A 22432-nucleotide genomic window follows, 5' to 3' on the forward strand; every position below is an offset into this window, starting at 1 on the left:
TAGTCTACAGAGCACCCTCGACTGGCGTCTCTTTGCCGTATGCTTTGGGACATGCTGGCTCCCTTTCTCCTTTGTCTTTTCTGTCTTTAGTTGACGGATTTCCTCCATCATCTACTGTTGTGAATGTTGCAGTGCTTGTAGTACATCAACAAAAGCATTGGCATTGTCAATGGGATTCCTTGCCTGCGGTTGAGGTCTAGCCCCCAGCCCATTAACACCCTCAGCCTAGTTAGGTTGATGAGGCGTTGTTGGTCTCGACTCGGCCTGAGAGGGGACAATGTTCATGTTTCGCGTCGTCCGGGATTTCAGCAGCATTTGTTTACGAGGATCTTTATCCTTGTCTGCTTCCCAACTCCCCAGTGGAGTTGCCAATTTAAATGTGGGGGCCATTTTTACAAATGTTGGGTTGGGCCGCCTCCTGCTGCACTAAGCCAAAAGTTTTTTGCATCAGGGAGTTGAGACCGGTCTAATAGCAACCTTCCTTGGTCCGGCTTGTGCACAAATGATGCCCCCGTTTGCCAAGTTTTTTATCACATGCCCATGGCAGGCAGAGCTGTTACAATAGCTACGGCAGATAAATACAATAAAGACAATAATAAAAGTTCTTTTACTATTCAGACAAAAAGTAAATAATGGGCTTTGATAATGAATACTCGTTTATGAAACAACAACAAAGGATAAGTATAGACGAGTAGCGATAAGCTTATTAAAAAAGAAATGTCAGTCTGCCGTATCAAGTTATGTTGCTGGGTCTAAGTCAAGAAGGGAACCGTTTCCTCAATGCGAATAATCTCCTTAGGGAGGAAATTAACTGCTTTGAGGGGGCGGGCCTAAATGACTTGTACTTAGAAAGGTCCTTTGCCGTTAACAGAGAACATGGGTCGGAGAGGGAGAGGGGGATCAACCTATTTGGTGCATGCCTGCCACTCTGTTCTCTCTGTTTTTACTTTTCTTTCTATTCTCTCTAATTCTTTCCTTATTTTCTCTTCGTTTTATCTTTCGATATTTTTCTTAGTTATGGTGGTTCTCTCCCCAGAGGTCACTTCCCTTTCCGTGCACAGTAAGGGCTCCTTGTATAATGCTAGTCGCGGCTCGCTTTTACCATTTTAGCCCTTAACCGTTTTTGTCTGGTGTGGGTGTCTTTGTCGACCATTACTGATTAGTTAGTCACCCAACCAATGCCACTTACTTGTGCTGGCTGCGCCACTCCACTTCACCAGACAAAGAAGACTTTTTTGTTTATTTGCTTGTCGTGGCATTCTTACCTGCTGATGATGCGAAGAAAATCAGTAGGCTGGATGCTTCGGACTTGAAAGGACTACCTTGCTCTCTTGATGGTCTGAAAAAGAAAGAAGGACGATCAAAGGTGACTAGGGTCGCCGGCCAAGAACCCTCCGATGGCAAAGTTAGTTTTCTCTCTATATTTTTGGAGTTCCACCTTTTTAGGAAATGTAAAGCGTACCTTTGTTTGGTCTGAATAGGCGTTTATATAGTGTCCTAAAGACAGTTATTAAACTTGTAACCTTCCCTAGATTTGAGGGGTGTGAAGGTTTAGGAATAACTTCTTCAACCGCTTAGGAGTTACAATTTTCCTTACAAAACGGTCACTGGAAGTTATGCGTGTGATACGGAGTTGGTATATTCATTTAGGAATTTTTCCCTAAGTGTCATGGGCCCGTCCAGGGGTCCTCGTCTAGGGAACCTCCAATTAGGCGCATCTTGCTTCCAAGCGGTCTCATTCCTTTCTAGATGATTTCCCAGGACGAGGTTGATAGTTTTCTTTGGACGACATGGCATGGTGGCAGAACTTTGTCCATGCAAAGCTTCACCCACACCTTACCGCGTGGACGGCCTTATCCTGGACGAGGTTCTTACAACCTCTGCCTTCTTGGTTTTGTCTTGGACGATCTCCATAGACGAAGCTGGAGTTGTATTTTTTTATACCCCATCAGTTGCCCCCTTGTCCATGGGTTGTCCAGGGAGTACATCAACTGGCGTCATCTTTTGGACGCGTGTCATCATTAGCTGTCATGTATGCCACGTGTCGCAATTCCATTGATAATTTGTCACATCGATTTAATTTTTCAAGGGAAGTGCCAAGTGGCATGCTCTGGTTGGTCACGTAACTAGAGATACCATTTTTCAACGCCTATAAATAGTGGAATTCCTCTCGTACCCTCTGCATTTTCTCAAATTTTCTTATTTGACATCCTCGTCTTAGCGCCTCGTCTAGAAGTTTTCCAGCGTCCCTAGTTTTCCACCGTCTAGAGCCAGGTATCTTCTTTACACTCGTCTTTAGGTTTTCCTTAAGTTTTCAAGATGTCTGGAATTGTCGTATCTTCGTCTAGTAATAGTGTCGAAAAGGAGATAGACGAGTATCATAACTCTTCTAGCTATAGTGGTTCTAGTTACACTAGTAGTAGTGGGGGAAATACCACGGACGAGGAGTATACTTTCGGAGTTCCTGGGGTTACTCTAGAAGTCCTTCAAGAAGAACTTAGGATGAGAGCAACATTTGGGTCTGGGGCTGGTTCGTTGAGTGCTCCCCCGTCTGATCCTCAAGACGAGGTAGAAACCATCTACAGTTGTGCTATGGGAGTCCTTTCAAAGACGGATGACAAGAAATTAGAGTCTCTTAAGAGTTGGTATCAGATCCCAGAGGAGCTGAATCCTAGGTTGGTCGTCCGAGAAGAATGGTGCTGCCAACCTCGTTTTGGTGTCAGAGTTTATGAGGCCTATCTTTTAGGAGGTCTTAGGTTGCCTCTTAACCCTTTTGCTAGGGAGCTACTCACTAAGTTAGGTTTAGGGTTGTGTCAATTTAATCCCAATGCATGGAGATTAGTTGTCTTTATGCAAATTTTGTGGAGAGAGGTGTTTGAAGGGGATCGTCCCCTCATAGTGGACGAGTTCCTTTTTTGTTACAAACCCTCTGAAATTAGTCAATCCCGTGGTTTTTATCAATTTACAGCCAGAGGGAGAAATTGTAGAATTATTAAGTCTTTGGTCACGTCTGATAGGAACTGGAAGATGGAGTTTTTCTTCATCTCAGGTGTCTAGGCAGGACACCCTGTTGAGGTTGGCAGGGATCCATTTGCCCCTTATACTGGAGAGTTAGGGAACCTTCGTCCTGAATGTATGTTTATTGCTACACATTGTCTCTTATTGCATGTCACTTTATAATCATTTTAACTCTTAACTCTTCCTTACAGGTGTTAGACGATTGTCCTTGAACAGGTTTTACCTTGGACGAGTGCAAAAGGCTCGTCTTCACCCTGAAAGGGATTTCCATTCCTTGGTTACCCTTCAACGCCTTGCTACTTGGGGACTTGGTCCTGAGCCTTCTCCTCAAGCCACAGCCCACGAGCGCACAATCCATTGACGTAAGTTTTTACTTGTAGTGATCCCTTGTCTCTTTTTTTTATTTTTTTAAAAGTAATCCTAACAAATTTCTTTGCAGGAATGGCTACTATGAAAGAAAACTAAGGGAAGGAGGTAGTGGACGAGGTCGTAGGGCTGGAGGTTCAACCTTAGCCTCGTCCTGCCCTGGGGGAGTCTCAATCTCGTCCTTCCCTTGAGGAATCCCAACCTCGTCTTCCTACTGGGGATAAGAGGAAGAGCTTGCCCAAGGATCTAAACTTGGAAGACCTTCCAAGTTGTCGAGGGCACAAGAGGGCAAAGCATAGGTCGTCTAAGCCCAGGATTGTTAAGCCAAGCACTACCCCCCTATCTCCCATGCTCCTCCCGTCCAAATCCTTGACGAGGAAATGCCTAAGTCTGTTGGCGTCACCCCTTCGAAGGTCATCACTCCTGCTCCGTCTTAGCCTCGTCCTAAGGTTCCCATGAACATAATTGAGAATGAGGACTTAGCCTGGGAGAGGTTTGAAAAATCTGTGACGGAGGAGGATGTGGCCGCTTGCTATGACATGTCCTTGAAGGAATTTGAGCACTCTGCTGTCCATGATCTCTTCAAGGTATGTAATTCTATGTTTTACCTCGTCCTTTCATTTCGTTGTGGCCATTATTTTATTCTTATTTTTTAATTGGACTTTTAATAATGTGTAGGCCATGTCTAAGTTCATAGCAGCGTCCAAACAGGCCATAGAAATAGACAAAGAGAGGGCCAAGCTTGAGACGAAACTACGGCAAGTTAAGGACGAGTGTAGAAACTGGGTTAAGGTAGCGGGCAAAGCTACGGACGAGGTTAAGGAGTTGAAAAATCTTGTCAAGGAGTTGAGGGCTGACATCGTCGAGAAGGACACTCGTCTAAATCATTTTCAAAAGAGAAATGACGAGCTTAGAACCCTTCTCAAGGACGCCAAAAAGTCAGCTGAGGAGGAATTCAAGGCTTCCAGCTAGTTTACTGATCTGTTGGACATAAACTATGCTGCTGGCTTCGAAGACTTCCGTATGGAGGCTATTGAACGTTTCCCCAAGGTAGATTTTAGCCTTGTCAAACTTCAACTTGGTGGCTCTGCTAGCTCCCTCCTCCAGACGAGTTCAGAGGACGTCAATATTGAAGACGATGCCACTACGAAGCCCCCTCAAGACCACCCTAATGCTGACGCGCCCTCCATTTGAAGACGAGATTTTTAACTAAAGTGTTTATTTGCTTGTTTCCCTTTAATTTGGTTCATTGTTTTTAGGACCTTTATTAAAATGTATTTGAAAACAATTCTCTCGTCCATCATACTTTGGATGAGCGCATTAACAATTGCCTTTTAAGGCTTACTTTGTAAGGGTTTTTGGACGGTGGTCATCTACCCTTTTTTAAGCTTTAATGAATGTCTATTTTCATCCATTATTTTTATTGCATGGACGAGCTTTACCCTCTATCACTGTTGTTATTGCCTGTTTTAACTTTAGCCTTATTGATACCAAGAACTAGAGGGTCGTCCATATGCTTTTCTTATGGACGATGTTAGAGGTTCGTCCACGTACTTTTTTTTTTTTTTTTTTGTGGATGACCTGTTTGCGTATGGATGATTCAAGATAGCAATGATGGTCCTGTCAGACCTCTATCTCGTCCATGGGTTTGACTTGGCATTTGCCTTTTGTCGAGACGCTAGTGTTTGACTCGTCCTAGAACACCTAAGCGTCTTGGCCAGATGCTCGTCCATGGACCAGTTTCACTCTATGCCTTTTTCTCGTCCGTTTATTTTTAGACGAGCATGCCTTAGATTATTTTCCTTTGCCTTATCCTCATTTCGAGGAAAGCTTATGAGCGTTACATCCCTGCGTCAAGAGATTTTCATTCTTCTTAGGCTTTTGCCCCCCTCGTGGGTATTATTATGAAAATTAGATTTATGCATTAAATACATTAGAAATCCAAACCATATTATTATATGAACATTGTCCATAGATATGGCACATGCTTAGAAGCTAGTGCCTTATTAAAATACTTAAGAAAATACATAACCTGGTCTTTAACAAGCTGGTCTGTAGACGGTGCAAAGGTTTAAGAACTAGTGCACTTTTTATTCCTAATACACACTATAGTAGTAATAAAAACACAACGGTATTAATAAACACCATAGCTGTGACCTCGTCCATATCTGTAACCTCGTCCTTGGTGAATCTCGTCCAAGCTCATTACTAATAGTACCTCCTTAGATGTTCCACGTTCCATGGATGCTCTAACTTTCGTCCGTCTAGAGCTTCCAAGTAGTACGACCCCTACCTTTTGCAGTTGATTACCCTATACGGTCCTTCCCAATTGGGTCATAATTTTCCATGAGCTGGATTCCTAGTTGCCAAGAAGACTCTTTTGAGAACGAGGTCACCAATGCTAAAGCGCCTAGGTTTCACCGTGGCATCATGCTGCATAGCCATAAGATTCTTGTATCTTGCTGTCCTTTGCTCCGCATCCATCCTTACCTCATCAATGAGATCGAGGTCAATGCGAAATTGTTCTTCATTTTTTTCCTCCTGATACTTCATCACTCAATGGTTAGCCATATGAATTTCTGCCGGTATGACAGCTTCACTTCCATAGGCTAGCTTGAAGGGGGTTTCTCCTGTCGGGGTTCTTATAGTCGTCCAAAGAACACCTGGTAACTCGTCTGGCCATATCCCCTTTGCCCCATCGAGCCGAGTCTTGATAATTTTCAGCAGGGATCGGTTCGCTACTTCTGCTTGTCCATTTGCCTGTGGGTGGGAGGGTGAGGAATAGTGATTCTTGATTCCAAACTGTTCACAAAAGTATCTGAAGGGTGCGTTGTCAAACTGACGTCCGTTATCTGATACTAGTACCCTGGGTACTCCAAACCTGCACAGTATATTCTTCCAAACAAAATTCTTAACGTTTTGCTGAGTAATTTTTGCAAGAGGTTCGACCTCCACCCACTTGGTAAAGTAGTCAATCCCTACTACCAAAAATTATTTGTCTCGTTCCTAGGGGGAAAGGACCCAGGATATCCAGTCCCCACTGTGCAAAGGGCCATGGGGCCATCATTGGGGTCTAGTACTCCGACGGCTGTCTAGGGACGTTGCTATAGCGCTGACACTGGTCACACACCTTGACATAGGCCTTAACATCTGCTTGAATTGTAGGCCAGTAGTAGCCTGCACGGATGACCTTATGGACAAGCGATCTTGCTCCTGAGTGATTCCCACATGCTCCTTCATGAACTTCTCTCAAAACATAGTTTGACTCGTCCGGAGCCAGGCACTTTAGGTAAGGCTGAGAAAAGCCTCGCTTGTATAGCACTTCGTTTATGAGAACGTACTTGGCTGCCCTGACTCTCAGCTTCCTAGCCTCGTCCTTGTCTTCTGGAAGCCTTCCGTCCTTAAGATAGAGTACTATTGGAGTCATCCAATTTTCTCTCCCTCCTATTTGCTGTATAACTGGTAGGTCTATGCTTGGTATGTATTGGACTTTTTCATACTCATCCATAATTCCTCCTCCCGAAGCTGCTTTCGCCAAGGCATCTGCTGCCATATTTTCCTCCCTTGATAGTTGAACAAAACTCACTTCCATAAACTTTTGGACAAGCCACCTCACTTTGCTAAGATATTTCTTCATTCTATTTTCCTTAGCATCACACATTCCATTCACTTGATTGATGACTAGCTGAGAATCTCCTTTGACTATTATTGATTCCGCCCTTAGGGACTTAGCCAATTCTAGCCCTTTGAGTAGAGCTTCATACTCTGCCTCGTTGTTGGTGGTTTGGTACTGTAGACGGGCTGTGTACTCCAACTTATCACCCTTTGGGGACTTGAGTATGACTCCAATTCCTCCTGCATATAGCGTGGACGATCCGTCTACATTGATAACCCACCTTTGAGCTCCCTCGTCTTTGTCCAGCTCGTCCTGGCTGGGGGTGAACTCTGCAATGAAATCCGCCAACGCTTGTGCCTTTATCGCGCTCCTTGGCTGGTATCTAACATCAAATTCACTAAGTTCCACTGCCCATTGAATCAGTCGTCCTGCAACTTCCAACTTGTTCATTGCTTTCTTTAGGGGATGATCTATTAAGACATTGATAACATGAGCTTGGAAATAATGCCTCAACTTCCTGGAGGCCGTGATTAAGGCAAAGGCTAGCTTCTCCATCATCGGATATCGTCCTTCTGCCCCTCTTAACACGCGGCTTGTATAGTACACTGGTTTCTGAACTCGTCCTTCTTCTCTAACCAACGCCGAGCTTACTGCGTGTGGGGACACCGCCAAATACAAATATAGTTCCTCTCTAGGTACAGATGGACTTAACAATGGCGCTGTCATGAGGTAAGTCTTCAGGTCTTTGAAGGCCCTCTAACACTCGTCCATCCACTCAAATGCCTTCCTGAGGACTTTAAAGAATGGCAAACACTTGTCAGTAGCTTTCGAAACAAAACTGTTAAGGGCGGCAACTCGTCTGGTAAGAGACTAGACTTCTTTGATGTTCTTCGATGGTTCCATATTCAGTATCGCCTGGATTTTGTCCGGATTTGTCTCAATTCCCCTGTGCGAAACCATGAACCCCAAGAACTTCCCCGACGAAACTCTGAAAGCACACTTGCTTGGATTTAATTTCATATTATACCACCGAAGTGTATCGAAGGTCTCTTGAAGGTCGTCTAGATGCTTTCCCTCATCCAGGCTCTTTACCAACATATCATCCACATAAACCTCCATATTTCGCCCGATTTGAGGACGCAACATGTGGTTAACCAGTCTTTAGTAAGTCGCCCCTGCGTTCTTTAGACCGAAGGGCATTACCTTGTAGCAAAATAACCCTTGGCTAGTAATGAGCGAGGTCTTTCTTGATCTGCCTCGTCCATCTTTATCTGGTTGTAGCCTGAAAAGGCGTCCATGAAGCTCAACAACCTGTGACTTGCCGTCAAGTCTACCAGCTGGTCAATGCGTGACAATGGATAACTGTCCTTGGGGCAAGCCTTGTTTAAGTCAGTAAAATCCACGCACATTCGCCACTTGCCGTTGGCCTTCTTTACCATGACTACATTAGCCAACCAGTTCGGATAATAAACTTCTTGGATGAACTCCGCGGTAATCAACTTCTGGACTTCTTCTTTGATGGCATTGTCTCGCTCAAGAGCAAAAACCCTCTTCTTCTAACGCACTGGTTTAGAATAGGGACACACATTCAGACTGTGAATAATAACACTTGGATCAATACCAGGCATGTCCTTATGATTCCATGCAAAGACATCAAGGCTTTTCTTCAAAAACTGGACCAGAGCATGCTTTGCCTCTTCTTCCATGCTCGCCCCAATTCTAGTGAACTTCTCAGGCCTGCTGTCGTCCAAAGGGACGTCTTCTAACACCTCAGTGGGTTCCGCTGCGATCCTTCTCTTGTCTATGCTCATTGCCTGTACATGCTCGTCCATCGCCAGCATGGCTAGGTAGCACTCTCTGGCTGCCAACTGATCTTCTTGCGCTTGGCCCACCCCGTGCTCGGTCGGAAATTTAACAGACAAATGATAGGTAGAGGTTACCGCCTTCCAACTATTCAAGGTTGGTCTTCCAATAATAGCATTATACGACGATGCACAATCAACAACAAGGAAGTTTACCTCTTTGGTTATCTGCTGGGGATACGCTCCAACCACCACTGGTAATGTGATGGTGCCCACAGGCTGCACCTTCATTCCTCTAAATCCCACTAGTGGCGAATTCACCGATCGGAGTTGATCTCGTCCTAGCCTTATTTGCTGGAAGGCGGGGTAATACAGAATGTCCACCGAATTGCCATTGTCTACCAACACCCTCCTGGTCATGTAATCAGCAATGAGTAGGGTAATGACTATCGCGTCATCGTATGGGTGGTGTGTTGTGAAATTTTAAAATACTCGCAAGTGTACGAACCGTACCGAAGTATAGTTTGATAAGAACGAGGTCGAACCCACAGGGACTTGAATGAATGTAGGAAAATTAATTAAATCTTAACCAAATTAATCCTAATCTAGTTTAATAAAAATTGGTTGTTTTGAAATTAAATAAACTAAGCAAATAGTTAAACTAAGCAAAAGATATAAAACAATAAAAAGATGTAAACAATCAAGGAAAATGAATTATGGTTTTGGAATCCGCCTTGTAAGTCATATCAGCATATATTTATGATCATTAATTTTTCCCAACTACTACATGATAATCTAGAAATCAATCTTGCTATCATGGACAATATTCTCATTAAAATTCTTATTTTAAAAATTCAAAAGCATGTTCTTCTTCGCTTCTTAAGTATAAAATCAAATCATCAATTGTATCTATAGCCAAACAAATCACAAGATATATCCAATTCTAAAAATCAAATCATAAATTGTATCCATTGACAGACATATCACAAGCGATATCCAATTTTATAATCAGGAATTAATAAACCAAGCATTCAATTAATTAAGATAAATCTTAAATTATGAGAAAAACATGATTGAACTCATATCTAGAATCTCATCTTAGTCAATTGATATGAAGCAAGAACAATTTAAATCATTAATGAACAACTATTGTGGGAAAAATCAAATCACATAAATATTATTGATAATCCTTAACAAGGTTTCATCCTTAACCCTAATTATAAATTTAGCTACTCATAATAATTAAAATAAAACACAAGAATAAAATACAAAACATTAAACTAGACAAATAAAATAAAACTAACTATCATGGAAGAAAATAAAAGAAGTAGACACACTCTCTATGTTCAGCCCCCAGCTCTAGCACTAGCCCCCCTTGAATTTTGCCCTAAAGAGCCTTTAAATAGGTCAAGGAATCTTATTATAAGTTAAATTCCCGTTTGGAAAAAATTCCAGATTTTTAGGCTTCACTTAACCGACAATTTTGGCCCATTTAACGTCAGAATTCGGACTTTTGGTAAACTAAAAATTTGTAGCCCTTTAAGTTAAATTTCCAGCCCAACTTGAATCATCTCAATTGGATATCTGAGCCGAAAGTTATGCTAAAAATACTAACTGATGTGCAGGCTGGAATCCTAATCCGAATTGAACTTGGATTTGATGCAAATTTCCTTTGATTTCCTGCTCCAATTGGACTTAAATTTAATTGAGTTGGTCTTCTTTAACTTCATCATGGCCCTTGTAAAAGTAAAGTCCATTAGCTTTCTTCTTTGCACAAATCCACTTATTTAATTCCATTCTCGTACAAAAAATAAATTTACGCAATAAGATTCAATTAAGCACAAAATTGATTATTCATCATTATTCCAAAACCAAATATAAAATGCATGAATTACCTCAAAATAAGTATGATAATGCTTTCTAACAATGATATAAATATGCAAAATTAAGCTATTATTAATGCACATCATAGTGAACTCGTCCAGCGTCCTCGTCTGTGAACGTAATGGCTTGCTCATCCGCTTCCCTCGTCCTGGTAGGTCGTCCAGACAGCTGGACGTTTTGCACCACCTTCAGGTATGTTTTCCTCGACTTGGGCGATTGTGCTGTCAAGGTTCCTCTGATAATTACTCTTATTTCTCTAAGCGGGGGTCGTGATGACTCTTCCACCTTAGCCTTCAGTTTCTCGTCTCTTTGGTCTCGTCCAAGGAAATTCCTTAACTTTCCTTGTCTGATGAGAGTCCCTATCTGCTGCTTCAAATCAAAGCACTCGTTTGTGTCATGCCCGTGGTCTTTGTGAAAGTGGCAATACTTATTCCTATTGCGTTTGTTAGGATCTCCTTTCATTTTATCAGCCACTTCAAGGACGGATCATCCTTGATCTGCATAAACACCTGCTCTAGTGGCATATTCAGGGGTGTGTATTGCTGATTTCTCGCTGAGGAACTCGCTTTCTTACCATCCTTGTCTTTTTTCTCGTCTACTCGAGCTTTCTTTGGACGAGGACCTTGATCTGAGTAACGCTGGTGACCTGCTTCCAAGCGCTCTGCTCTCTTTCTCTTCTTGGCTATGATAGCATCCTCAGCATTCATGAAATTTTGTGCCGAATGGACGAGTTCGGCCATAGTCTGTGGTTCCTGCTTGTAGAGTTTATGGATGAACATGTTAGAGTTGACCCCATTGTGAAAGGCGGCCAATAACAACTTGTCATCCATTTCATCTACCGCCAAGGCTTCTCTATTGAACCGAGTAATGAAGGACCGCAAACTCTCATTTTCCCCTTGTTCTATAGTTAGCAAACTAAAAGAGGAGCGCTTGTGGCGTTGCCCTCCAATGAAATTGTTGACGAACAACTTACTCAACTCCTCAAATGAACTTACAGAATTTGAGGGTATTTTGCTGAACCACACCCGCGCTGGTCCCTTAAGTGTGGTAGGGAAAGCTCTGCACATAATCTCGTCCGGGACCCCTTGAAGTTGCATGGTCATCTTGAATGTAGCAATGTGATCACACGAGTCACGATTTCCATCATATGAATCCAAGGAAGACATTTTGAATTTCAGAGGTAGAGGGTGGCTGTTGATGGAAGCCGTGAAAAGGGGAGTCTGTTCGGTGAACTAAATCATCCACGGGGTTCGCCCGCCTCATGTTCTCCTTCATCTCATCCATGACTTTTCTCATCTGGTCCATCTCCCTCTCCAAGTGTGGCACTCTCCTTAAAGCAGTACCCCTGGTCTGATTTTCAGACTCAACATTTTCGCCTCCACCTTCCTAACCTTGGGCTCGTCCTTCCATGTGCCCATCATGGCGCTGCCTCCTTAGATTGATCTCCCTGTTCAACTCCTGATTCTGACGAGTTAATTCCGCCATAGCGGCAGCCATGGACTGTATGTGTTGAACAGAAGGCGGTTGCATGACGGGCGCTGATTGACGATCACGGAGGGGATTACTAGAAGCATCTCTACTCTCCTGGTGGCCTGGGCTGGTAGCCCTTGATCTTGTTCGAACCATTCAGTCTTTTGTCTAGGAAAGGCTAATCATTGAAAACAGAATAGATAATCGAACGAAAAGAACACTCTATTCCCACAAACGGCGCCAACTGATGATGCGAAGAAAGTCAGTAGGTTGGATGCTTCGAACTTGAAAGGACTACCTTGCTCTCTTGATGGCCTGAAAAAGAAAGAAGGACGATCAAAGGTGACCGGGGTCGCCGGCCAAAAACCCTCTGATGGCAAAGTTAGTTTTCTCTCTATATTTTTGGAGTTCCAACTTTTTAGGAAATGTAAAGCGTACCTTTGTTTGGTCTGAATGGGCGTTTATATAGTGTCCTAAAAACAGTTATCAAACTTGTAACCTCTCCTAGATTTGAGGGGGTGTGAGGGTTCAAGGATAACTTCTTCAACCGCTTAGGAGTTACAATTTTCGTTACAAAACGGTCATTGGAAGTTATGTGTGTGATACGGAGTTGGTATATTCATCTAGGAATTTTTTCCTAAGTGTCATGGGCCCGTTTAGGGGTCCTCGTTCAGGGAACCTCTAGTTAGGCGCATCTTGCTTCCAAGTGGTCTCATTCCCTTCTAGACGATTTCCCAGGACGAGGTTGATAGTTTTCTTTGGGCGACATGGCATGGTGGCAGAACTTTGTCCATGCAAAGCTTCGTCCACACCTTACTGCGTGGACGACCTTATCCTGGACGAGGTTCTTACAACCTCTGCCTTCCTGGTTTTGTCTTGGACGATCTCCATGAACGAAGCTATAGTTGTATTTTTTTTATACCGCATCACCTGCCACGGTGTAAGTACTCTCTTCCTCTGCGTCCCTCGTGGCATGCACCTAATGGTTCCAACTCAACTTTACTTCTTTTGGGTGGCATGTCATCCCAGCAGGACACTGCCTCCAAAAGAGCCTGAGCAGGAAACACAAAAATAGGTTTTCCTCCTCCCCACCGACAGACCATTCTCTCTTACCTCTGACCCATGACCCACCACTTCCTGTATTGGCTGGGTACAGACTGGTGGTGTCTGGGCCTCGCGCGTACCTTACTTCCATGCTCGTCCAAAATCTGTCTGCTACTTATACGCTTGCCGTGGTTTGAAGGTCCGTCTGCCTATTCTTCCGTTTTGTTCTTGACTTCTTACAACGTGGGCTATTTTATTGATTTCTCATTTTTCATGGCTTGTTGGGCTTTACCTGGTTGTGGGCTTCCCTTCCTTTGTGCCATTCTCTGTGTTCTATTATTAGCCTTGCTATTACTTCTTGCCATATTATTCAATCATGCCTGCCGTGATGTTTACTTGACCCAGGACTGCTGAGCTTCTTTAGGCTTGCTGTTCATCTTTTGTCTGATGGCCCAATAGACTCATTGGGCCTTTTACTACATTACTGGCGGGCTCCCGCGTCTCGTTTACTTTCTTTTGGGTATCCTTAGCCCGTTTATTTTGTCGGGGCATCCTTGGCCCTTTCCAATTTTGTGCTTCCCATGAGTTTTTACTAACTCCTTGGGCTTCCTTAGCCTAAGTACTTTATACTTCATCCTTGGGGCTTATGGATTCTCCATTACCCCTTGCTCTCTTTACTTACATTACTTTGGGCTTGATGTGGCAGCTGTGGCCCATCCTCACTTTTCTACATCCATACTGCCAATGATTTTGCTATTTCTTTCTTTCTGAGCCTTCTTAGGCCCATTTACTTCTTCAATGTCCATTTGTTTGCTTTACAGACCTATGATCCATTATTCCTACCGTTTGGGCTTAATGGAGTATTTCATCTCATTTTTTTCTGCCCGCGTTATTGGGCTTCTTCCTCCTGTTGCGCTTCTAAAAAATGAGCATCTACAGAGTATCAGTAACATACTTGCCAAAATAACTCGGCTCGACACAAATCCATTTACACTAAATTTTAACCCACAAAAATACGCTTTCTATTCATGGATGGTGTCAAAATAATGAAAATATCACTACCCTGGCCAATAGCCACACGGCAAGATGAAATATCTATCCGACCATATTGGGTTTGTTTGGATAGAACTTACTAAACTTAGAAAATAATTTTTTAATGCCAAAAAGTAGCAAAATGTCTAAAATCACTGTTTATGGCCAATAAATAGTGACAGATGCGCTTGAGAAAAAAAAAAAAAAAAAAAAGAGGTGGGCCAGACGTGGACGTGGACGCGCAAACGCGCTATCCAAATGTCCTCATTATGTAGGTGGTATAGAAGCCACGATATATTGGAATCTTACGTATGTTTGCAAGTTGCAAAAGCTGTTGCCTGTATTCAGGAAAAAAAAAAAAAAACTGTTACCTGTAAGGCTATAATGCTCAAAAAATAAAATATCTGTTACCTATAATGTACAACATGACTTTTCTTTACAAATTGTTTTAAGTTGAGGAAAGAAAAAATAAATATTTCATTAATAATCTATAAATTATAATATATATTTTTCAAAAATAAGACTGTAATACAAAAGTTAATAATTTATTACTTTGCGATTGTGTAATCTTTTAAAGATTTATACATGTTTTGTTTCTGATTTTTTAAATATGTAGGAAAAAATCAATTGATAAAGAAATAAATATACAACTTGTAAAGTTGTACCATTTATTAACAAACAGATTTTCACGACAGATTATATTAAGAGATGTCATATCAGCAAAATTTTTCAATATTTTTACAATAAATTCTAATTAAAAGTTTTAAAAAAATCTTAACGGTAAATAGTCAATATTTTTAATTTGAACCCATCATTAAAATTACTTTTTAACCATTAATAATAACAAGTAATAACATACTACTTAATATTTATACTAAAAAATCTGAAATTCAATCTTTATTTATATCAGAAAAATTAATCAATATTTTAATTTGATAATAAAAAATTATTATTGATAAGTTAAAAGCTTCTCGGAACAAAATCGTAGAAAAACATTTCTTCTGACAAATCGTTGAAAAATTTAATAATTAGTTGCCTGGTTAATTAGTAAAGCAGAAACCGCGTTGCGTTATTAAACGCACTGACAATGGCCATTTAAGTCATTTTAAAGTAGCTATTCAGACAGGACCCACTTCTACAGCCTACACGAATGTCAACACAAAACTCTCACAGACACAGCGCTTTCACTTCAACTCACTAGACTCCCTCCCATTGACCAAAACACACACACACACACACAAAATATGGGCAACTGCAGTGGCTACCCCTCCGCCCAATCCCAACTCCCCACCGACACCACCACCACCATCACCGACCACGACGGCCCAACCCACCACCGGGCCCAAAACACCGCCGCCAACAACAACGACAACATCAACATCAGCATCATCCCACCCACCGCCACCCAAACTCCCCCAATACTGGGCCGGGTCTTGAAACGGCCCATGGAGGACGTACGGTCTTCATACACATTCGGCCGCGAGCTCGGGCGAGGCCAATTCGGCGTGACCTACTTGGTCACCCACAAGGTCACCGGCGAGAAATTCGCGTGCAAGTCAATCGCGACTCGGAAGCTAATCAACGGAGACGACATCGAAGACGTGAGGCGCGAGGTTCAGATCATGCACCATCTCACCGGGCACCGTAACGTTGTGGAGCTTAAAGGCGCGTATGAGGATCGGCACTCGGTGAATTTGGTGATGGAGCTGTGTGCCGGGGGAGAGCTTTTCGATCGGATTATTGCGAAGGGCCATTATTCGGAGCGAGCGGCGGCCGGGCTCTGTAGGCAGATCGTGACTGTCGTGCATAACTGTCATTCGATGGGAGTGATGCATAGAGACTTGAAGCCTGAGAATTTCTTGTTGTTGAGTAAAGATGAGGATTCGCCTCTTAAGGCTACGGATTTTGGTCTCTCCGTGTTTTTCAAGCCAGGTGAGTTTGTTTTTATTGCTTGCTGACAAAATGCGGGAGAGAGAGACAGAGTTTGTTTTGGTTTGGCAGTTATGATGAGTTTGGTTGCTGAGAAAATGTTTGAGAATCCGAAATTGAGGGTTTTATGAGTTTAGGAATTGGATATTGGAATTTGTTGTGAATTTGAAAACAAAAAAAATACTAGACTAAGTTCAGTTCAGTATGGGTGATCTTTCCTTTTTGAATTTGTGAATAATGAGTGAGTGTCGTTGAATGTTTGGATTTGTTTGGTTGTGTCTCATTAGATTTGAGAAGGATTTATAGGTTTTTGGTATTGTATATTGGATTCTTGGGGACTAAGAAAATACTGGTAGACATTACTTTCTTTGGGACTAAGAAATTGAGAAAATGTGTCTCTTTTGCTTTCTGTACGTATGTTTTTTGGCTGCTTCAATCTTCTTGTATGAAATAGTTTTTTGTTAATAAAATTGTCTTACCTATAAAAAGGAAAAAGAAAAAAAAAGAATTGAGCATGTTAGATTTTTTTTATTTATTTAATCGTCGAGTACTAGTTCATCTCAGTATTGGAGCAGGTGGAACTGAGTTTGAAACCTGTCTTCACTCAATGTTGGATTCCACATATTGAATCTTTAACTAAGTTATTAAATTTACCATTCCCAATTAGTTTGGTCTTTGGGGATGAATAGTACTTTGGCAATATAAAACCAAGAAGTTTGTACTTTGGGATTGATAGCAACAATGCAATGGAGGTCGCTATGGTTATAGTGATGACATGCCATAGGATTGATGGTTTATTATAATTCAATAGGATGTGAGTGGATTAATTGTGGTTATGCCTTAAGGTGGAGAACTAAGATAGTAAGAGCCATGCTTACTGGAGGGGAAATCTTCATGGCTTTACCTTGTTCAAGTAATTGCAAATGACAACAATTTTGATGCATTTTAATTCCTTACATGTTTGGTTCTGTCAATCTCACTGTGTACACTTAGGATACAAATCTGCAAGGCAAATTTCAGACTAAAGTACACTTTTGGTCCTTGAAGTTTGGCATTTCCATCCACTTCCATTTTTGTTTTGGCCTTGCCATCCATTTCCGCTAGTAATCAGGTGACAATTGATATTATATATGGTTGACGTGGCTTTAATAGACGCAACTTATTTGGCACTTAACAAAATCGAAAGTGGTGCCAATATGAAACTGGAATCAAACATGAAAGGCCAAAATGAAAATTTTGAAACGTAAAGAGTCAAAATGAAAACATATCCAAACTTCAAGGGCCAACAATGTAGTTTAGTTGTTTGCATTGGTCATTATAATTTTTCTGTTTTGGTATTCACTAACATGATTTGAAAGCATGTTCTATGAAGCTTTGAACATTACAGGAATTTTCTGCTGAAGCTTATTTTGAGGCTTATGTTGATGGATCAGAGCTTCACTGTTTATGCGTATGTGAGTGCAGGAGATGTATTTAAAGATCTGGTCGGAAGTGCATACTATGTAGCACCTGAGGTGTTGCGCCGAAATTATGGAGCTGAAGCTGATATTTGGAGTGCAGGGGTGATACTATACATTCTGCTTAGTGGAGTCCCACCTTTCTGGGGAGGTATGGTTTTTGTCCATACTGAGTAACAAACCCAAAACAAGATGGATTTTATGCTTTGACTTTCAAATTCCATTTGTGGAGTGCAACATGACCAAACTAATAGGTAATGAATGATAAGCCAATATTCAGCGCAGATGATTGTGTATGGCCCCCACCAAAAAAATAAAACCTTTGTTGTGAATTTGTAATGATGATTTCAGTTTTATAACCCATTTGCAGATCAGTTTGTAAACAGTTCTTGGAGGCAGCTCAACAGTGCATTCTCACTTTACTTTTTCATGCATATGCAGAGAATGAACAAGGTATCTTTGATACTATTCTTCGAGGACATATTGATTTCTCATCTGATCCTTGGCCTTCAGTATCCAGTAGTGCCAAAGATCTTGTGAAGAAAATGTTAAGAGCTGATCCTAAAGAGCGGCTTTCTGCAGCTGAAGTTCTTAGTAAGTTTCAATTGTAAAGGATTTTCTAGACATGAATTAGGGTTGGATAAGGCAATATAGTGTGCAATGTTGGTAAAAGCGTGCTTAAGCACGAAGCACCAAAGCTCAAGCGCTTTTCACCTCTAAAGCGAGTCGCATTCAAAGAAGCGTGCCTTTTTGCGCTTTTTGAAGTACACTTTTTATATTTTTCAAAAAAAGAAAAGAAAAAAAAAACTGAATTGTAGCCACAGGATCTTAACACTATTGATATAAACCATTGCTTTGGTATATATTCAATTTATGGAATGCTGCTATACACTTGTATAAGACCCATTTGGGATCACAATCACTCCTCAGTCCACCATTAATCATATATATTTACTAATTCTTATTTTCTTATACTTATTAAGTGGTTTAATTATTAACTAATATTAGTAATTAGTCATAGCACGTTGTGGCTACCAGAGATTCAAGAAAGGATATTGATGGAAGTACTCATATCTAGCTTATCCAAAAAATTAAAATGACTTGACTTGCAATTTTTGGGTGAAATTGCAAAGGAGGGGCTTATATAAATGTAATATGAATTATATAAAAAATTTTATTTTAATTTATATGATTTTTTGATCACTTGATTGTTGTATTGCCCATTAATAATTATTTTCAAATTTATCAAATTATTTTTAAAAAATGTGTGCTTCCCTTCAATCAAGCGTGTGTTTGTGCTTTGCTTCTAGGCTCTAGGAGGCCCTTGTGCTCAGCACTTATACCAACACTGATTGTGTGTCTTCTCGAGTTCTAAGACTACATTGAGTTGTGTATCCCCTTAGAAATACATGCAAGCATTTTCCTACCCAACAGAAGGGGCAGAAAGAGTCAAAAGCATTTTTGCATTTGTGTGTCCTGGCTTGTTGCTCTATATGTCCTTACTTCAAGATATGCTAGGAATTTCTTGCATTCTATAAATTAGAGATGATGCTCATGCACTGAAAATGCAATGCAGATCATCCATGGATGAGAGTAGATGGGGATGCATCTGATAAGCCTCTTGATATTGCCGTTTTAACTAGAATGAAACAATTCAGGGCAATGAACAAGCTCAAAAAAGTAGCTCTAAAGGTGAGAATATCTTTTAACATGATCTTTTATAGTCATCGGTAATTTTTACTTATAAAGAAAACAGTCATCCGTAACATCTTTTTGATAGGAAAGTACTACTTCATCATCCCCAAAGAAAAAGAAATATTATTTTTTCCCTTCAAAAACCTAACTGGCCAATATAATTTATGAACAAGAAAAATGTACTTTCTCAAACAGTCAACATCTCCCATGGCATGAGCAGTTCTACTTCCAACAGATCATGTGGACATCTACCTGCCCCCCCCCCCAAAAAACAAAGAAAAGAAAAGAAGACATCATCATCCAGTCTTACACGGTGACATGGTCTAAAATTTCTCTGTTTTCTTCAGGTAATTGCAGAAAATCTTTCTGAAGAAGAAATTATGGGATTGAAGGAAATGTTTAAATCTATGGATACAGATAACAGTGGAACAATCACTTACGAGGAGTTGAAAGCTGGTCTTCCAAAACTGGGTACCAAGCTTTCTGAGTCCGAAGTGAAGCAGTTGATGGAAGCGGTAATATCTCTGATCTCTTTTATTTTCTGCCTGAGCTTAACAGCACCTTTAATTATTTACCCTCATTCCTATAAAATCACTGTGAATGTTTGGATGGCCATTATCATCCTCTTAGAGCCTTAGCCTTTTATCAATAAATATTAAGTCCAAAATTTTCAACTTTTTGGCTACCGATGTGGATGACATTCTTGGCTCCTGGCATCTTTGCACAGAATCTGGAAGCTAGTAGGATTAAAAATTTACTGAATTCATAAGATGGAGAAATATATTTTGTTGGATGAAATTCTGTGCATTCTATGTCCATTTTTAGTGACAATAGATAAAAAGTTTCATGTGTATAATTCAAAGTATGGTTAACTCATAAAGGCCTTAACCAAATATTTAGGCTTGCTACTGTAATCAATTTTCATACAATTGTTTGTCAGAATATTTTGTTAAATCCTAGGATATATATATTTTTTGATTATAGCTTGGATGATTGGATCGATATCCATTTGGCATTTCTCCAACACGTCTGGCACCTTCAAGTAGAAATGAATCACCTCTTTATTGATTTTGGTGTCCGTTTCATTTCTAGATTTTAGTTCTTTACTTATATATATATATATATATATATATATATATATATATATATATATAAAATTCTCCTTAGTGTTTTGTCTTAATTTTCACAAATGAAATATATATCGTATTTTGTCCTTGCCATTGCATCTCATCCAGCTTTTGCATCCTAGTTGTCGCTATCTTTATTTCAGGGGTATGATTCTTGATTCACTAGCATATTCGATCACACAATACTGCTGAAAATACATTCATTTCATGTATCCCACAATTGTCACCATTTATGGACCTGCATGCAAGATGTGGAAACAGCTATTAATTGTATTATTATATTTTCATTTTTAAGAGCTGTTTTTTATGTCTGCCTTAAATATATGAAACGCATGTGGGAATCTCATCTTGATGAATGAGTTTCTGGTTCTAGTTCTACTAATGTAAAGTACATTATTGCTTTCTCAGGCTGATGTGGATGGAAATGGCACAATTGATTACCTTGAGTTTATAACAGCTACCATGCACATGAATAGAGTGGAAAAAGAGGAACATTTATACAAAGCTTTCGAGTATTTTGACAAGGACAGGAGCGGGTAATCATCCTTTTATTCTTATCTCTAATGTACTGACCCCAGTTTCTCATTCCTTATTTTGACTTCAACATAGGTATTTCATCTTGGTTTTCTGTTCCTTGCTTCTAATTTTAGGTACATTACAATGGAAGAGTTAGAGTCTGCACTTAAGAAGTATAATATGGGAGATGAGAAAACGATTAAGGAAATCATTGCAGAAGTTGACACAGACAACGTATGTTTCTTCTTTCTTCTTTATTCTGTCTATCATTTTTCATTGTGTCAAATATAATCAGACACTGGAGAATACATATGCGCATGGATGAAAATAAAGATAAGCAATTTGATTATTGGAGTGTGTATCCTGAAAGAGGCAAATATACGCCCTTTGACTTCTGATGGGTTCTGACAATTGTAATCACAGCTGTTAATTTGAATCCAGAAAACACTTGATATGTTATGTTAATGATTATGCTTTTTAAAAGCAGTGCATTGAGAGGAGATTTTAAATTTTTATAGCACAAGAAGATAAAATTCTTTGCCACAAAAACAAATCCTGTTACTCTCTAAACCCATTTAATTTCATAATAGCCCAATATCACTTCTCCAAACCGCGTTCATGATTTTATATTCTGTCCCAACAAACTGTAGAAGTCCATATTTCTTGATGACTAATACTTCACAACACCCAAATTGTATTGCAGGATGGAAGAATTAATTATGATGAGTTTGTAGCCATGATGAGGAAAGGCAATCCAGAGTTGGTCACAAACAGACGACGTAAATGAACTCAACAAGTTTTTGCCGGGATCAACCACTCTTGGCTGAACTGTTTGTTAATTTATACAGGTTGTGTTATGATTCAGATCACATGTTCAATCTCATTATTGCCACCTCAAATTGCAACAAAGTCCTCTATCTGAAATTGATAATGGATTGCTTGTGGCTACTCTTCACTGGAAGATATGGGCTAGACTGCTGTCAATTTGTGGGATAGTTTAACTGTTTGATCTGAGATTCCTTCGCCCATTAGACGCTTGAATGTGTTGGTAAATACAAAATCAAGAACTCATGTGCCCGTGAGGAAAAGGAAGAGAGGGGAAAAATGAGTACCAGTGCTGTTTTCTTACTTATTTCTGAAAAATTAACCACTTGTCCTGTAGTAGTGAAGTGTGAAATTCCAGGAACATGATTGATGCGATTTATATATTATTGGAGATGTTGCCTAACAGAGTTTGGACTGTTGGGTAATATCTTTATCACATTTGTGCATATACTTTTTGCAGATCAGTTCTCAATAGTTCTTGTAATTTCAAATTCAGTGATCATTTGGTGAAGAATCCTTCAAATCAAGGGAAGCGGAGTTAAGAGCATTCATATTCGGCCCTTCAAAAGCCATTAAAAGCCAAAATAGAGAGTACTGAGCATAAAATCATCCCTACATATCCGACTCTTTATCACTGTATGATTATTCTAT

At 40.4% G+C, this 22432-nt stretch overlaps 1 protein-coding gene across 1 annotated transcript; it reads left to right on the forward strand.

Moving 5' to 3' along the window:
* The first annotated feature begins 15397 nt into the window (after positions 1–15397).
* LOC142613966 (calcium-dependent protein kinase 1-like) lies at positions 15398–22227 on the forward strand. The gene is made up of 8 exons (XM_075786493.1): positions 15398–16164; positions 17626–17769; positions 18060–18212; positions 19195–19310; positions 19661–19828; positions 20849–20976; positions 21091–21190; positions 21660–22227. The coding sequence occupies exons 1-8, from the start codon at positions 15477–15479 to the stop codon at positions 21741–21743; spliced, it is 1581 nt and encodes a 526-aa protein (XP_075642608.1). The 5' UTR covers positions 15398–15476; the 3' UTR covers positions 21744–22227.
* The last annotated feature ends 205 nt before the right edge of the window (positions 22228–22432 follow it).

Source organism: Castanea sativa, chromosome 1, assembly GCF_040712315.1.
Source record: "Castanea sativa cultivar Marrone di Chiusa Pesio chromosome 1, ASM4071231v1".
Lineage (NCBI taxonomy): Eukaryota > Viridiplantae > Streptophyta > Magnoliopsida > Fagales > Fagaceae > Castanea > Castanea sativa.

Bases quoted from the DNA above. Each gene is read 5' to 3' on its own strand.
- LOC142613966 (XM_075786493.1), top strand. From the start codon at position 15,477: ATGGGCAACTGCAGTGGCTACCCCTCCGCCCAATCCCAACTCCCCACC. The intron at 18,213-19,194 runs GTAAGTTTCAAT...AATGCAATGCAG, and splicing joins TTCTGCAGCTGAAGTTCTTA to ATCATCCATGGATGAGAGTA. The intron at 20,977-21,090 runs GTAATCATCCTT...TTCTAATTTTAG, and splicing joins TTTGACAAGGACAGGAGCGG to GTACATTACAATGGAAGAGT.